The sequence below is a fragment of the Bombina bombina genome, chromosome 3 (assembly GCF_027579735.1).
Source record: "Bombina bombina isolate aBomBom1 chromosome 3, aBomBom1.pri, whole genome shotgun sequence".
NCBI lineage: Eukaryota > Metazoa > Chordata > Amphibia > Anura > Bombinatoridae > Bombina > Bombina bombina.
Window position 1 is genome coordinate 292,429,912 of NC_069501.1, and position 16,503 is coordinate 292,446,414.

The following is a 16,503-nucleotide window of genomic DNA, read 5'->3' on the forward strand; positions in this document are numbered from 1 at the left end:
GCTTAGAGTGTCACAGAAAATAAGATTTACTTACCCCAGGACACTCATCTACATGTTTGTAGAAAGCCAAACCAGTACTGAAACGAGAATCAGCAGAGGTAATGGTATATATAAGAGTATATCGTCGATCTGAAAAGGGAGGTAAGAGATGAATCTCTACGACCGATAACAGAGAACCTATGAAATAGACCCCGTAGAAGGAGATCACTGCATTCAAATAGGCAATACTCTCCTCACATCCCTCTGACATTCACTGCACGCTGAGAGGAAAACCGGGCTCCAACTTGCTGCGGAGCGCATATCAACGTAGAATCTAGCACAAACTTACTTCACCACCTCCATCGGAGGCAAAGTTTGTAAAACTGAATTGTGGGTGTGGTGAGGGGTGTATTTATAGGCATTTTGAGGTTTGGGAAACTTTGCCCCTCCTGGTAGGAATGTATATCCCATACGTCCCATACGTCACTAGCTCATGGACTCTTGCTAATTACATGAAAGAAAAAGCATACACGTTCTGCAAAACAGCCTAAACATGTACCAAATTTTTCAAAATTTTGAATGTAGACCCACTATAGGTAGTTAAGATTGCACCACAAAATTTTTAACAATTAACCCCTTAATGTCCAAACTGGATCGAAAATAGTCCCAGATCCGGAAAAAAAACCTCAGCACCTTGCCCCAGCCCTGCTGTGGCCCTACCTGCCCTCAGGGATCGAAAGTGTGGGGTAAAAGCTTTGATTTGGCCCAAAACATACACCAGGGCCCTCAGGAGTTAGAGCTTGCTGACAAACTAACTGCGCATCTGAGGCGCGAAAATAGGCCCCGCCCATCTCACTCGATGTTTCCTGAGCCTTAAAGAACCGCACCAGAGCGGTTATAACTAGCCAAGTGGGTTCTAAGACCCGAAAATTAAGCCATGTGTGCACTAATAAAGTTGCCCAAAACATTTATTGCCCACAAAAAAACGTTAAGCACTCCCAACCAAAAAACGTTTGCTCACAAACATTTTACATTGAGTGTCAACCTTATATGTAATTGGCCCCATAAGCAAGCTAAGTAATGCCCTTCTTTTAGCTCTAGGATAACTGCTTACCCTTACTCTCCTGGGTATAATGTCAGCCTTTCTGAAATACACAGTCTCTCCAGAAAAAAATATGACTGAACATACCTCATTGCTGCATAGCATGAAACCGTTCCTCACACTGAAGTTTCCTGTACTCCTCAGCCTCTGTGGGAACAGCAATGGACCTTAGTTACAAATGATAAGATCATCATCCTGCAGGCAGCAGTCTTCATCCATCTGCTGTCTGAGAGTAAATAGTACAAACCGGTACCATTTAAAAATAACAAACTCTTGATTAAAAAAATTAAAAATTAATATTTTATCACCTCTTTCACTTTATCCTTCCTAGTACTTAGAGTAGGCAAAGAGAATGACTGGGGGTGGAGCTAAGGGAGGAGCTATATAGACAGCTCTGCTGTGGTGCTCTTTGCCACTTCCTGTAGGGAAGGATAATATCCCCACAAGTAAAGGATGAATCCGTGGACTCGTCTTACCTTTATAGAAGAAATGCATTTTTAATTGCAGATTTGTTTTCTGAGAGTTCTGAAAAAGATTGAACAATAATCTACAGACAGTTCTTGAACAATATACTTGACTATTTCACTAGATCAGTGTTTCTCAAATATAGTCCTCAAGTACCCCTAACATTCAAGATTTTCATGCTATTATAAAGGGACAGTATACAACAATGTTAATATAACTGCATGTAATAGACACTACTTTAAAGAATAATATGCACATATACTGATCTAAAAATCAAGTATAAAACCTTTTAAAAATGTACTTAATAGCTCCCAGTTTAGACCTGTTGATGAGGTTAGGCGGGGACACCCAGTGAAAGGGGTTAAGAAAACAAGAAGAGCAGACACTCCCCCTCCCCCCAGAAAAGACAGATAAACAGGAGCCATCAGGAGTCTGTAAACGCATGTATACATCTGACATCATGACAATGTTATAAAAAATTAAGCAAAACTATACATTATTACAAAAACACTCCCAGATGGGCTATAGAAGTGGATCATCTACAAAACATTTATGCAAAGACAAATCTAGTGTACAAATGTCCCTTTAACTAGAGCACAGGTGAAATAAGCAGATGGGTAGGAGCAGATTAATAGCCAGCTGATTATTTGAACTTTGCTCTAGTTCCGATATCTTGAAAATCTGGCCTGCTAGGGATATTTGAGAACTGGAGTTGAAACACTGCCCTACATTTTAAAGTATTCTAGAACTCAATGATACTCACCCAAGTCATTGTCTTCATTTTGAGAGTCATTTACAGCCATATAAACCATTTTTTCCCGTGGGAGTCTTCCTCCTGTGTGAGGATCAAAAAATCCATCTCCATGGTCATTCTCAGACTCGCTTTCTACAATATCTACCGTGCCTCCTGTAGGTTTCATCATGCAATAAAACAAAAAAAATTGAAGTTCCAATATACTAGACTTGAAGAAAATGTAGAGTAAAATCATAAATCAGGTCTTTTTCACTTAAACACTTTTGTTCCCATATGCTTTTCACACTAAATATGATCAGGTTAAAATGGAAAGTGTTTCTGTAACAGGGAACCTTTACTTAAATTCAGTACTCTCCACCTTTAAATATATATTAAACAGTATGAGGGTGTAATAAACAATGTTCAATTATGTATAGTTAAAAAAAAAAACATTTTTTATTACTTTCATTATTTATTTTCTCTCCTTTTCCTGTAATTTAACTCTGAACATTGTTGATTTTCTAAATTCTATAAAAGTAATGGGAAACTCCATGTTTTAACTTATATTGGCCCCTTATCGGTTTCCCCTACTAAAGACAATTAGGAACAGATAAAAGACAAACAATAAGAGGCTTTGAGGGATAAAAACTTATTCTTACCTGATAAATTAATTTCTTAGTAGTGAGAGTCAACGAGATCCTTACTCTTGGGAATTACATCACCTGGCCACCAGGAGTAGGCAAAGAAACACTACCAGAGCTCTTCAAATATCCATACTACTTCCCTTTTTCTCCCAGTAGTTCATAGCCGCGGAAAGAAGAAAGATAGTAGGATAAAGAGGTGCATAAAGGGACTGCTGCCGCCACCATCCAATATATGTTTTAGGGTGGGTTTGTGGACTCTCACTACCAAGAAAGAAATTTAATTTGTCAGGTAAGAATAAATTATGTTTTCTTTCTAATGGTAGTGATAGTACAAGAGATCCTTACTCTTGGGAACTAATACCCAAGCTGTGGAGTCCACATAAAAGAAATGGGTGGGAAATAAAAATAATAAGTTAAGGCAGGCACCTATTTCCTAGGCACCACCGCCTAAAGAACTTTTCTACCAAAGACAGCCTCCGCTGGGCCATAAACCTAAAAATGATAAAACTTCCTAAAAAGTATGAAGAGAAGACCAAGTTGCAAATTTGTTCTGCAAAGGCCTCATTATTGAAAGCCCAGGAAGTAGCAATTGAACAAGTGGAATGAGCAATATATATCTGACAGGTGGATCGTGGCTAGCTTCCAAGTAAGCTCTGTGGATGATGCTCTTCAACCAAAAAGGATAAAGGACAACAACGCCGTGGCCTTCTGACCTCTACGTTTTCCAGAGAATAACACAAAAACACGGGAGTCTGAAATTCTATCTTCAGGTGACTAAAGATTTTTGTCAAACGCCCTAACGACATCTAAATTATGTAATAATCTCTTTTTAAGAGAATTGGGGTAAGGACACAATGAAGGAACAACAAATTTACTGATTAATATTCTCAGCTTAAACTACATTAGGGAGAAACCCAAATAAGGAACCTCCCATGAAAGAGCTGATAACTCCAACACTCTGCGAGCAGAAGAAATGGCCAACAAAAAAACCTTTCAGGAAAGTAGTTTTAGATCCAGAGTATGCAAAGGTTCAACATGGGCAGTGTTGTAAAATCTTCAGAACCAAATTCAAATTCCACAGGGGCACAGAGAACTTTTTCCTGGTCTTATGCAACTCAGTGCCTGAACAAAGGATTGGATGTCAGACAACCAAGCAAACTAATTTCCTATGTAACAGGACAGACAAGGCTGAAATCTGACCATTTAAGGAACTGGCTGTGAGTCCCTTACCAAGGTCCTCCTGCAGGAACTGGAGAATCCTAGGAACTTGTACAGAATGCAAGGAATAGCCCCGTTGAGAACACCAGGATAAATAGACTTCCAATGTCTTATGGTAAATCTTTTTAGTAACAGGTTTATGGGCCTGAATAAGAGTATAGAATAACAGAGACACCTCTTTGCGAAAAAATCAGCTGTTCAATCTCCACGCAGTTAAAATTGAGAGACTGAAGGTTTTGATAAGAGAACGGACCCTGAGACAGAAGATTGTGTCTCAGAAGTAAACGCCACGGGGAAGCACTGGACATCATCACAATATCTGCGTACCAGGTCCTGCAAGGTCAGGCCGGAGCTACGACCAGTGGAATAAGTACAATTGGAGAAACAGATGTACTAGATTGTACTGCCATCGAGCCGTCAACTTATCTATCAGCTCTGCTTGTGCATCCCTAAATCTCGAGCCGTATATGAAAATTTGTGATTCAGTCAAGAAGCCATGAGATCTCTCTCTGGAAACCCCCACCTGCTCCTGACACAGTCGAAAATCTCCTGGTTGAGAAGAATCAATCTGATGGTCTCCATCTTAATGGACGGTACTCTCAGAAACTTGTTTAAAGTCTATAATTCAAGATTGGACAAAAAGTGCCCTCCTTTTTTGGGACAATGAAAAGATTTGAATAACAGAATTTATGCTTACCTGATAAATTACTTTCTCCAACGGTGTGTCCGGTCCACGGCGTCATCCTTACTTGTGGGATATCTCTTCCCCAACAGGAAATGGCAAAGAGTCCCAGCAAAGCTGGCCATATAGTCCCTCCTAGGCTCCGCCCACCCCAGTCATTCGACCGACGGACAGGAGGAAATATATATATAGGAGAAACCATATGGTACCGTGGTGACTGTAGTTAGAGAAAATAATTCATCAGACCTGATTAAAAAACCAGGGCGGGCCGTGGACCGGACACACCGTTGGAGAAAGTAATTTATCAGGTAAGCATAAATTCTGTTTTCTCCAACATTGGTGTGTCCGGTCCACGGCGTCATCCTTACTTGTGGGAACCAATACCAAAGCTTTAGGACACGGATGAAGGGAGGGAGCAAATCAGGTTACCTAAACGGAAGGCACCACAGCTTGCAAAACCTTTCTCCCAAAAATAGCCTACGAAGAAGCAAAAGTATCAAATTTGTAAAATTTGGCAAAAGTGTGCAGTGAAGACCAAGTCGCTGCCTTACATATCTGGTCAACAGAAGCCTCGTTCTTGAAGGCCCATGTGGAAGCCACAGCCCTAGTGGAGTGAGCTGTGATTCTTTCAGGAGGCTGCCGTCCGGCAGTCTCATAAGCCAATCGGATGATGCTTTTAAGCCAAAAGGAAAGAGAGGTAGAAGTCGCTTTTTGACCTCTCCTTTTACCAGAATAAACAACAAACAAGGAAGATGTTTGTCTGAAATCTTTTGTAGCCTCTAAATAGAATTTTAGAGCACGGACTACGTCCAAATTGTGTAACAAACGTTCCTTCTTTGAAACTGGATTCGGACATAAAGAAGGTAGAAACAACCTTAGGAAGAAAACCAGGCTTAGTACGCAAAACCACCTTATCTGCATGGAACACCAGATAGGGCGGAGAACACTGCAGAGCAGATAACTCTGAAACTCTTCTAGCAGAAGAAATTGCAACCAAAAACAAAACTTTCCAAGATAGTAACTTAATATCTATGGAATGTAAAGGTTCAAACGGAACCCCTTGAAGAACTGAAAGAACTAGATTTAGACTCCAGGGAGGAGTCAAAGGTCTGTAAACAGGCTTGATCCTAACCAGAGCCTGAACAAATGCTTGAACATCTGGCACAGCTGCCAGTCTTTTGTGTAGTAAGACAGATAAAGCAGAGATCTGTCCCTTTAGAGAACTTGCAGATAATCCTTTCAACAAACCTTCTTGTAGAAAGGAGAGAATCTTAGGAATTTTTATCTTATTCCATGGGAATCCTTTGGATTCACACCAACAGATATATCTTTTCCATATTTTATGGTAAATCTTTCTAGTTACCGGTTTTCTGGTCTGAACCAGAGTATCTATCACAGAATCTGAAAACCCACGCTTCGATAGAATCAAGTGTTCAATCTCCAAGCCGTCAGCTGGAGGGAGACCAGATTTGGATGTTCGAATGGACCCTGAACAAGAAGGTCCTGTCTCAAAGGTAGCTTCCATGGTGGAACCGATGACATATTCACCAGGTCTGCATACCAAGTCCTGCGTGGCCATGCAGGAGCTATCAAGATCACCGAGGCCCTCTCCTGATTGATCCTGGCTACCAGCCTGGGAATGAGAGGAAACGGTGGAAATACAAAAGCTAGGTTGAAGGTCCAAGGTGCTACTAGTGCATCTACTAGAGTCGCCTTGGGATCCCTGGATCTGGACCCGTAGCAAGGAACCTTGAAGTTCTGACGAGACGCCATCAGATCCATGTCTGGAATGCCCCATAATTGAGTTATTTGGGCAAAGATCTCCGGGTGGAGTTTCCACTCCCCCGGATGGAATGTCTGACGACTCAGAAAATCCGCCTCCCAGTTTTCCACACCTGGGATGTGGATCGCAGACAGGTGGCAGGAGTGATCCTCCGCCCATTGAATTATTTTGGTCACTTCTCTCATCGCCAGGGAACTCCTTGTTCCCCCCTGATGATTGATATACGCAACGGTCGTCATGTTGTCTGATTGGAACCTTATGAATCTGGCCTTTGCTAGTTGAGGCCAAGCCCTGAGAGCATTGAATATCGCTCTCAGTTCCAGAATGTTTATCGGAAGAAGAGACTCTTCCCGAGACCATAGACCCTGAGCTTTCAGGGATTCCCAGACCGCGCCCCAGCCCACTAGACTGGCGTCGGTCGTGACAATGACCCACTCTGGTCTGCGGAAGCTCATTCCCTGGGACAGATGGTCCAGGGTCAGCCACCAACGGAGTGAATCTCTGGTCTTCTGATCTACTTGAATCATTGGAGACAAGTCTGTATAGTCCCCATTCCACTGTTTGAGCATGCACAGTTGTAATGGTCTTAGATGAATTCGTGCAAAAGGAACTATGTCCATTGCTGCAACCATCAACCCTACTACTTCCATGCACTGCGCTATGGAAGGACGAGGAACAGAATGAAGCACTTGACAAGAGCTTAGAAGTTTTGATTTTCTGACCTCTGTCAGAAAAATCCTCATTTCTAAGGAATCTATTATTGTTCCCAAGAAGGGAACTCTTGTCGACGGAGACAGAGAACTTTTTTCTATGTTCACCTTCCATCCGTGTGATCTGAGAAAGGCCAGAACGATGTCTGTATGAGCCTTTGCTTTTGACAGGGACGACGCTTGTATTAGAATGTCGTCCAAGTAAGGTACTACTGAAATGCCCCTCGGTCTTAGAACCGCTAGAAGGGACCCTAGCACCTTTGTGAAAATCCTTGGAGCAGTGGCTAACCCGAATGGGAGGGCCACAAACTGGTAATGCTTGTCCAGAAAAGCGAACCTTAGGAACTGATGATGTTCTTTGTGGATAGGAATATGTAGGTACGCATCCTTTAGATCCACGGTAGTCATAAATTGACTTTCCTGGATAGTGGGTAGAATCGTTCGAATGGTTACCATCTTGAACGATGGTACCCTGAGAAATTTGTTTAGGATCTTCAAATCCAAAATTGGTCTGAAAGTTCCCTCTTTTTTGGGAACTACGAACAGATTGGAATAAAATCCCATTCCTTGTTCCTTTATTGGAACTGGGTGTATCACTCCCATCTTTAACAGGTCTTCTACACAATGTAAGAATGCCTGTCTCTTTATTTGGTTTGAGGATAAGTGAGACATGTGGAACCTTCCCCTTGGGGGTAGTTCCTTGAATTCCAGGAGATAACCTTGAGAAACTATTTCTAGCGCCCAGGGATCCTGAACATCTCTTGCCCAAGCCTGAGCAAAGAGAGAGAGTCTGCCCCCCACTAGATCCGGTCCCGGATCGGGGGCTACTCCTTCATGCTGTTTTGTTAGCAGCGGCAGGCTTCTTGGCCTGCTTACCCTTGTTCCAGCCTTGCATCGGTTTCCAGGCTGGTTTGGGTTGTGAGGCATTACCCTCTTGCTTAGAGGATGCAGAATTAGAGGCCGGTCCGTTCCTGAAATTGCGAAAGGAACGAAAATTAGACTTATTTTTGGCCTTGAAAGGCCTATCTTGTGGAAGGGCGTGGCCCTTTCCCCCAGTGATGTCTGAAATAATCTCTTTCAATTCTGGTCCAAATAGAGTTTTACCTTTGAAAGGGATGTTAAGCAATTTTGTCTTGGATGACACATCCGCTGACCAAGACTTTAGCCAAAGCGCTCTGCGCGCCACGATAGCAAACCCTGAATTTTTCGCCGCTAATCTAGCTAATTGCAAAGCGGCATCTAAAATAAAAGAGTTAGCCAATTTAAGTGCGTGAACTCTGTCCATAACCACCTCATATGGAGTCTCTCTACTGAGCGACTTTTCTAGTTCCTCGAACCAGAACCACGCTGCTGTAGTGACAGGAACAATGCACGAAATGGGTTGTAGAAGGTAACCTTGCTGTACAAAAATCTTTTTAAGCAAACCTTCCAATTTTTTATCCATAGGATCTTTGAAAGCACAACTATCTTCGATAGGAATAGTAGTGCGTTTGTTTAGAGTAGAAACTGCCCCCTCGACCTTAGGGACTGTCTGCCATAAGTCCTTTCTGGGGTCGACCATAGGAAATAATTTCTTAAATATAGGGGGGGGGGGGACAAAAGGTATGCCGGGCTTTTCCCACTCCTTATTTACTATGTCCGCCACCCGCTTGGGTATAGAAAAAGCGTCGGGGTGCACCGGAACCTCTAGGAACTTGTCCATCTTGCATAATTTCTCTGGAATGACCAAGTTGTCACAATCATCCAGAGTAGATAACACCTCCTTAAGCAGTGCGCGGAGATGTTCTAATTTAAATTTAAATGTCACAACATCAGGTTCAGCTTGTTGAGAAATTTTTCCTGAATCTGAAATTTCTCCATCTGACAAAACCTCCCTCATGGCCCCTTCAGATTGGTGTGAGGGTATGACAATTATCATCAGCGCCCTCCTGCTCTTCAGTGTTTAAAACAGAGCAATCGCGCTTTCTCTGATAAGTAGGCATTTTGGATAAAATATTTGCTATGGAGTTATCCATTACAGCCGTTAATTGTTGCATGGTAATAAGCATTGGCGCACTAGATGTACTAGGGGCCTCCTGCGTGGGCAAAACTGGTGTAGACACAGTAGGAGATGATGTAGTATCATGTTTACTCCCCTCATCTGAGGAATCATCTTGGGCAATTTCATTATCTGTGGCAGTACTGTCCTTACTTTGTTTGGACGCTATGGCACAATTATCACATAAATTTAAATGGGGAGACATTGGCTTTCATACATATAGAACATAGCTTATCTAAAGGTACAGACATGTTAAACAGGCTTAAACTTGTCAACAAAGCACAAAAAAAACGTTTTAAAACAAAACCGTTACTGTCTCTTTAAATTTTAAACAGAAAACACTTTATTACTGAATATGTGAAAAAGTATGAAGGAATTGTTCAAAAATTACCAAAATTTCACCACAGTGTCTTAAAGCATTAATAGTATTGCACACCAAATTTCAGAGCTTTAACCCTTAAAATAACGGAACCAGAGCCGTTTACAAATTTAACCCCTATACAGTCCCAGCTATAGCCTTTGCTGAGACCCAACCAAGCCCAGAGGGGAATACGATACCAATTGACGCCTTATAGAAGCTTTTCCAGCAAATTTCAGATCCTCACACATGCATCTGCATGCCCTGCTCTCAAAAAACAACTGCGCAGTAATGGCGCGAAAATGAGGCTCAGTCTACAACTAGGAAGGCCCCCTGACTGGAAAAGGTGTCTAACATAGTGCCTGCCGTTTAATAAACGTTCCCCAAGTTTATAAATGCAAATTGTCAGCATAAATATGAATAAAATGCCCAAATAAAGCAATCGATTTAGCCCATAAAAGTGTCTACCAGTTTTATAGCCCATATTAAGCCCTTTATTCTGTTTGTTTGACTAAGAAAATGGCTTACCGGTCCCCATGAGGGGAAATGACAGCCTTCCAGCATTACATCGTCTTGTTAGAAATATGGCTAGTCATACCTTAAGCAGAAAAGTCTGCTAACTGCTTCCCCCAACTGAAGTTACTTCATCTCAACAGTCCTATGTGGAAACAGCAATCGATTTTAGTTACTGTCTGCTAAAATCATCTTCCTCTCACAAACAGAAATCTTCATCCTTTTCTGTTTCAGAGTAAATAGTACATACCAGCACTATTTTAAAATAACAAACACTTGATAGAAGAATAAAAACTACATTTAAACACCAAAAAACTCTTAACAATCTCCGTGGAGATGTTGCCTGTGCAACGGCAAAGAGAATGACTGGGGTGGGCGGAGCCTATGAGGGACTATATGGCCAGCTTTGCTGGGACTCTTTGCCATTTCCTGTTGGGGAAGAGATATCCCACAAGTAAGGATGACGCCGTGGACCGGACACACCAATGTTGGAGAAAAAACTCTTATTATTCTCTAGATCTTGTACGCACTGAAGGAAAGCTATTCTCTTTTCTGGCTTTTTTGAAATGTGAGACAGTAAAACCTCCCAATTGCTATGACCCAGGGATCCTGAACTGACTCCAAACCTCGTAAAATAGGCTTAGCCTACCCCCTACCAGGAACAGCCTGGATCTAGGGTCACACCTTCATGCTGTTTGAAAGACTTCTTTTGCCGTTTGGATTTATTCCAGACATGGTTAGGCTTCTATGTAGTCTTTTGTGATTCCGTCTTCTGGGCGGATGTAGATCTCTGACCATGAATTTAGCCAAAGAGCCCTTCTGGACAGAACAGCCAAAGCTGTATTCTTAGTATTAATGCAAACAATTTGTACAATCCCATCACAAATAAAAGGGTTTGCCATCTATAATGCTTGAATTCTACCCTGAATCTCCTCAAGAGAAGATTTTTTTTTGGATACTAACTGTGATAAATTGCACCAAAAAGCAGCTGCTGCAATACTCACTGCAGGCTGCAATAACAAACCTCTCTGCAAAAAGTCCCTCCCATGGTAACCCTCAAGTTTCCTATCCACAGGGTCTTTAAAGAAAGTACCGTCTTCCTGAGGAATAGTGGTCCTTTTAGCTAATGTAGAAATCACACCATTAACATTAGGTATGGTGCTCCATAGCTCCACATTAGAGCAATAGGAAAAAGTTTTTTTTAAAAACGTTGCTGCTGGGGTAAACTGAACTCCCAGGTTATCCCATTCCTTGGTAATGATTTCAGTAATTAAAGAAGAAACTAGAAAACTTTCAGGTGAACGGGAACTGGGCCTGAATATGAGGTCTAACTTGTGTACAGGTTTTTCTTCGGTTTAGAATCCTGAACTCCTAGAGTTTTCAGGACCTCCTTTAGCAGAAAACGTAAATGTTCCATTTTGAACGGAAAAGTCATCTCCTCGGGTTCTTTATCTGAATCTGAGGTGGAATCCTCAGCAGACACCTCACCCTCTGATGCAGAGGAAAGTCCAGCCAAATCAGAGCCTTGGGACAGAGTAACAGATTTAGCGCCAGAAGAAAAGGTGCCCTTGGATTCAGTAACACAAAGCTTAAGCTTACTTGGAGGCGGTAAAGAATCCAGAGCCTCATCAACTGCCATTGTCAGAGGAGCTTTAAACCTCTCTGAAATATCAGATATTTCCAGACTAATATGTACAGTTGCTTTACTAACAGTAAGATTAATACTGGGAGATGCAGAATGAATCTGAAGCTGTGCCGAGAAAACAGACTTCAAATAAATGTTTACTGTGCACGGAGGTTGAAGGTAAAGCAATATCCATGGCCAACTACACAGTTAATACTGGAATAGATTCAGCATTTCCAGTTTGATTCATTATAATAAAGAATAGTATAGGAAACCCCTTAACTAAAGGAATAAACGGAAATCCACAGTATACAGGGTCAAAAAGTGTTCCCAAAAATGAACAAGATATAAATCTGACTATGCTGGCATATATATTAAAGTTACATCCCTTCGGAGCTCCAGCAGAGCGTCTTACACGCTCCTGAGCACAATCCAACAGTGTGGTAGCAACGATGTGCTTAACCACTCGTATCTGGCCTAGCTAGGTACATCGGCTCATAGAGTGCCTCACTGTCGAACAGGGTGAAGAGGCATGACTTACGCCAAACACTCCAGTGGCGCAAAACATAATTTATGCTTACCGGATAAATTTATTTCTCTTGTAGTGTATCCAGTCCACGGATCATCCATTACATGTGGGATATTCTCCTTCCCAACAGGAAGTTGCAAGAGGATCACCCACAGCAGAGCTGCTATATAGCTCCTCCCCTCACTGCCATATCCAGTCATTCGACCGAAACAAGCCGAGAAAGGAGAAACCATAGGGTGCAGTGGTGACTGTAGTTTAATTAAAATTTAGACCTGCCTGAAAAGGACAGGGCGGGCCGTGGACTGGATACACTACAAGAGAAATAAATTTATCAGGTAAGCATAAATTATGTTTTCTCTTGTTAAGTGTATCCAGTCCACGGATCATCCATTACTTGTGGGATACCAATACCAAAGCTAAAGTACACGGATGATGGGAGGGACAAGGCAGGAACTTAAACGGAAGGAACCACTACCTGTAGAACCTTTCTCCCAAAAACAGCCTCCGAAGAAGCAAAAGTATCAAATTTGGAAAAAGTATGAAGGGAAGACCAAGTTGCAGCCTTGCAAATCTGTTCAACAGAGGCCTCATTTTTAAAGGCCCAGGTGGAAGCCACAGCTCTAGTAGAATGAGCTGTAATCCTTTCAGGAGGCTGCTGTCCAGCAGTCCCATAGGCTAAACGGATTATACTCCAAAGCCAAAAAGAAAGAGAGGTTGCCGAGGCCTTCTGACCTCTCCTCTGTCCAGAGTAAACAACAAACAGGTTAGATGTTTGGCGAAAATCTTTAGTAGCCTGTAAGTAAAACTTCAAGGCACGGACTACATCTAGATTATGCAAAAGACGTTCCTTCTTTGAAGGAGGAGTAGGACATAATGATGGAACAACAATCTCTTTATTGATATTCTTGTTAGAAACCACCTTAGGTAAAAACCCAGGTTTTGTACGCAGAACAACTTTATCTGAATGAAAAATCAGATAAGGAGAATCACAATGTAAGGCAGATAACTCCGAGACTCTTCGAGCCGAGGAAATAGCCATCAGAAAAAGAACTTTCCATGAAAGAAGTTTGATATCAATAGAATGAAGGGGTTCAAACGGAACCCCTTGAAGAACTTTAAGAACCAAGTTTAAGCTCCATGGAGGAGCGACAGGTTTAAACACAGGCTTAATTCTAACTAAAGCCTGACAAAATGCCTGAACGTCTGGAACTTCTGCCAGACGCTTGTGTAAAAGAATAGACAGAGCAGAAATCTGTCCCTTTAAAGAACTAGCTGATAATCCTTTGTCCAAACCCTCTTGGAGGAAGGACAATATCCTAGGAATCCTAACCCTACTCCATGAGTAATTCTTGGATTCACACCAATGAAGATATTTACGCCATATCTTGTGGTAAATTTTCCTGGTGACAGGCTTTCGTGCCTGTTTTAAGGTATCAATTACTGACTCGGAGAAGCCAAGCTTTGATAGGATCAAGCGTTCAATCTCCATGCAGTCAGTCTCAGAGAAAGTAGATTCGGATGATTGAAAGGACCTTGTATTAGAAGGTCTTGTCTCAGAGGCAGAGTCCATGGTGGAAAGGATGACATGTCCACTAGGTCTGCATACCAGGTCCTGCGTGACCACGCAGGCGCTATCAATATCACCAATGCTCTTTCCTGTTTGATTTTGGCAATCAGACGAGGGAGCAGAGGTAACGGTGGAAACACATAAGCCAGGTTGAAGAACCAAGGCACTGCTAGAGCATCTATCAGTGCCGCTTCTGGGTCCCTGGACCTGGATCCGTAACAAGGAAGCTTGGCGTTCTGGCGAGACGTCATGAGATCCAATTCTGGTTTGCCCCAACGGAGAACCAATTGAGCAAACACCTCCGGATGGAGTTCCCATTCCCCCGGATGAAAAGTCTGACGACTTAGAAAATCCGCCTCCCAGTTCTCTACACCTGGGATATGGATCGCTGACAGGTGGCAAGAGTGAGTCTCTGCCCAGCGAATTATCTTGGAGACTTCTGACATCGCTAGGGAACCCCTGGTCCCCCTTGATGGTTGATGTAAGCCACAGTCGTGATGTTGTCCGACTGAAATCTGATGAACCTCAGTGTTGCTAGCCGAGACAAGCCAGAAGAGCATTGAATATTGCTCTTAACTCCAGAATATTTATTGGGAGGAGTTTCTCCTCCTGAGTCCATGAACCCTGAGCCTTCAGGGAGTTCAAGACTGCACCCCAACCTAGAAGGCTGGCATCTGTTGTTACAATTGTCCAATCTGGTCTGCGAAAGGTCATACCCTTGGACAGATGGGCCCGAGATAAACACCAGAGAAGAGAATCTCTAGTTTCCTGATCCAGATTTAGTAGAGGGGACAAATCTGTGTAATCCCCATTCCACTGACTGAGCATGCATAGTTGCAGCGGTCTGAGATGCAGGCGAGCGAATGGCACTATGTCCATCGCCGCTACCATTAAGCCGATTACTTCCATGCACTGAGCCACCGTGGGGCGCGGAATGGAGTGAAGAACACGGCAAGCATTTAGAAGTTTTGATAACCTGGACACCGTCAGGTAAATTTTCATTTCTACAGAATCTATTAGAGTCCCTAGGAAGGAAACCCTCGTGAGAGGAGATAGAGAACTCTTTTCTTCGTTCACTTTCCACCCATGCAACCTCAGGAATGCCAGAACTATCTCTGTATGAGATTTGGCAATTTGAAAGCTTGACGCCTGTATCAGGATATCGTCCAGGTAAGGAGCCACCGCTATGCCTCGTGGTCTTAGGACCGCCAGAAGTGAGCCCAGAACCTTTGTAAAAATTCTTGGGGCTGTAGCCAACCCGAATGGAAGAGCTACAAATTGGTAATGCCTGTCTAGAAAGGCAAACCTCAGGAACTGATGATGATTCTTGTGAATCGGAATGTGAAGGTAGGCATCCTTTAAGTCCACTGTGGTCATGTACTGACCCTCTTGGATCATGGGTAAAATGGTTCGAATAGTTTGCATCTTGAATGACGGAACTCTGAGGAATTTGTTTAGGATCTTTAAATCCAAAATTGGTCTGAAGGTTCCCTCTTTTTTGGGAACCACAAACAGATTTGAATAAAACCCCTGTCCTTGTTCCGTCCGCGGAACTGGATGGATCACTCCCATTACAAGGAGATCTTGTACACAGCTTAGGAATGCCTCTTTCTTTATCTGGTTTGCAGATAATCTTGAAATCTCCCTTGTGGAGGAGAAGCTTTGAAGTCCAGAAGATATCCCTGAGATATGATCTCCAACGCCCAGGGATCCTGAACATCTCTTGCCCACGCCTGTGCGAAGAGAGAGAGTCTGCCCCCTACTAGATCCGTTGTCGGATAGGGGCCGCTCCTTCATGCTGTCTTAGAGGCAGCAGCAGGCTTTCTGGCCTGCTTGCCCTTGTTCCAGGACTGGTTAGGTTTCCAGGCCTGCTTGGATTGAGCAAAAGTTCCCTCTTGTTTTGAAGCAGAGGAAGTTGATGCTGCACCTGCCTTGAAATTTTGAAAGGCACGAAAATTAGACTGTTTGGTCTTTGATTTGGCCCTGTCCTGAGGAAGGGTATGACCCTTACCTACAGTAATGTCAGCAATAATTTCTTTCAAACCAGGCCCGAATAAGGTCTGCCCCTTGAAAGGAATGTTGAGTAATTTAGACTTTGAAGTCACATCAGCTGACCAGGATTTGAGCCATAGCGCCCTACGCGCCTGGATGGCGAATCCGGAATTCTTAGCCGTTAGTTTAGTCAAATGAACAATGGCATCAGAAACAAATGAGTTAGCTAGCTTAAGAGTTCTAAGCTTGTCAACAATTTCAGTCAATGGAGCTGTATGGATGGCCTCTTCCAGGGCCTCAAACCAGAATGCCGCCGCAGCAGTGACAGGCGCAATGCATGCAAGGGGCTGTAAAATAAAACCTTGTTGAATAAACATTTTCTTAAGGTAACCCTCTAATTTTTTTATCCATTGGATCTGAAAAAGCACAACTGTCCTCAACCGGGATAGTGGTACGCTTTGCTAAAGTAGAAACTGCTCCCTCCACCTTAGGGACAGTCTGCCATAAGTCCCGTGTAGTGGCATCTATTGGAAACATTTTTCTAAATATAGGAGGTGGGGAAAAGG

General features: G+C 42.8%; 1 protein-coding gene across 3 annotated transcripts in view; it reads right to left on the minus strand.

The window, feature by feature from the left end:
• Nucleotides 1-16,503, minus strand: part of ZFX (zinc finger protein X-linked) — a 136,593-nt gene that overhangs the window by 66,460 nt on the left and 53,630 nt on the right. For all 3 annotated transcript variants that reach the window (XM_053706356.1, XM_053706355.1, XM_053706358.1), the window contains one exon: nucleotides 2,310-2,453. In XM_053706356.1, coding sequence (XP_053562331.1) covers nucleotides 2,310-2,453 — 144 coding nt within the window. The remainder of the gene's footprint in view (nucleotides 1-2,309; nucleotides 2,454-16,503) is intronic.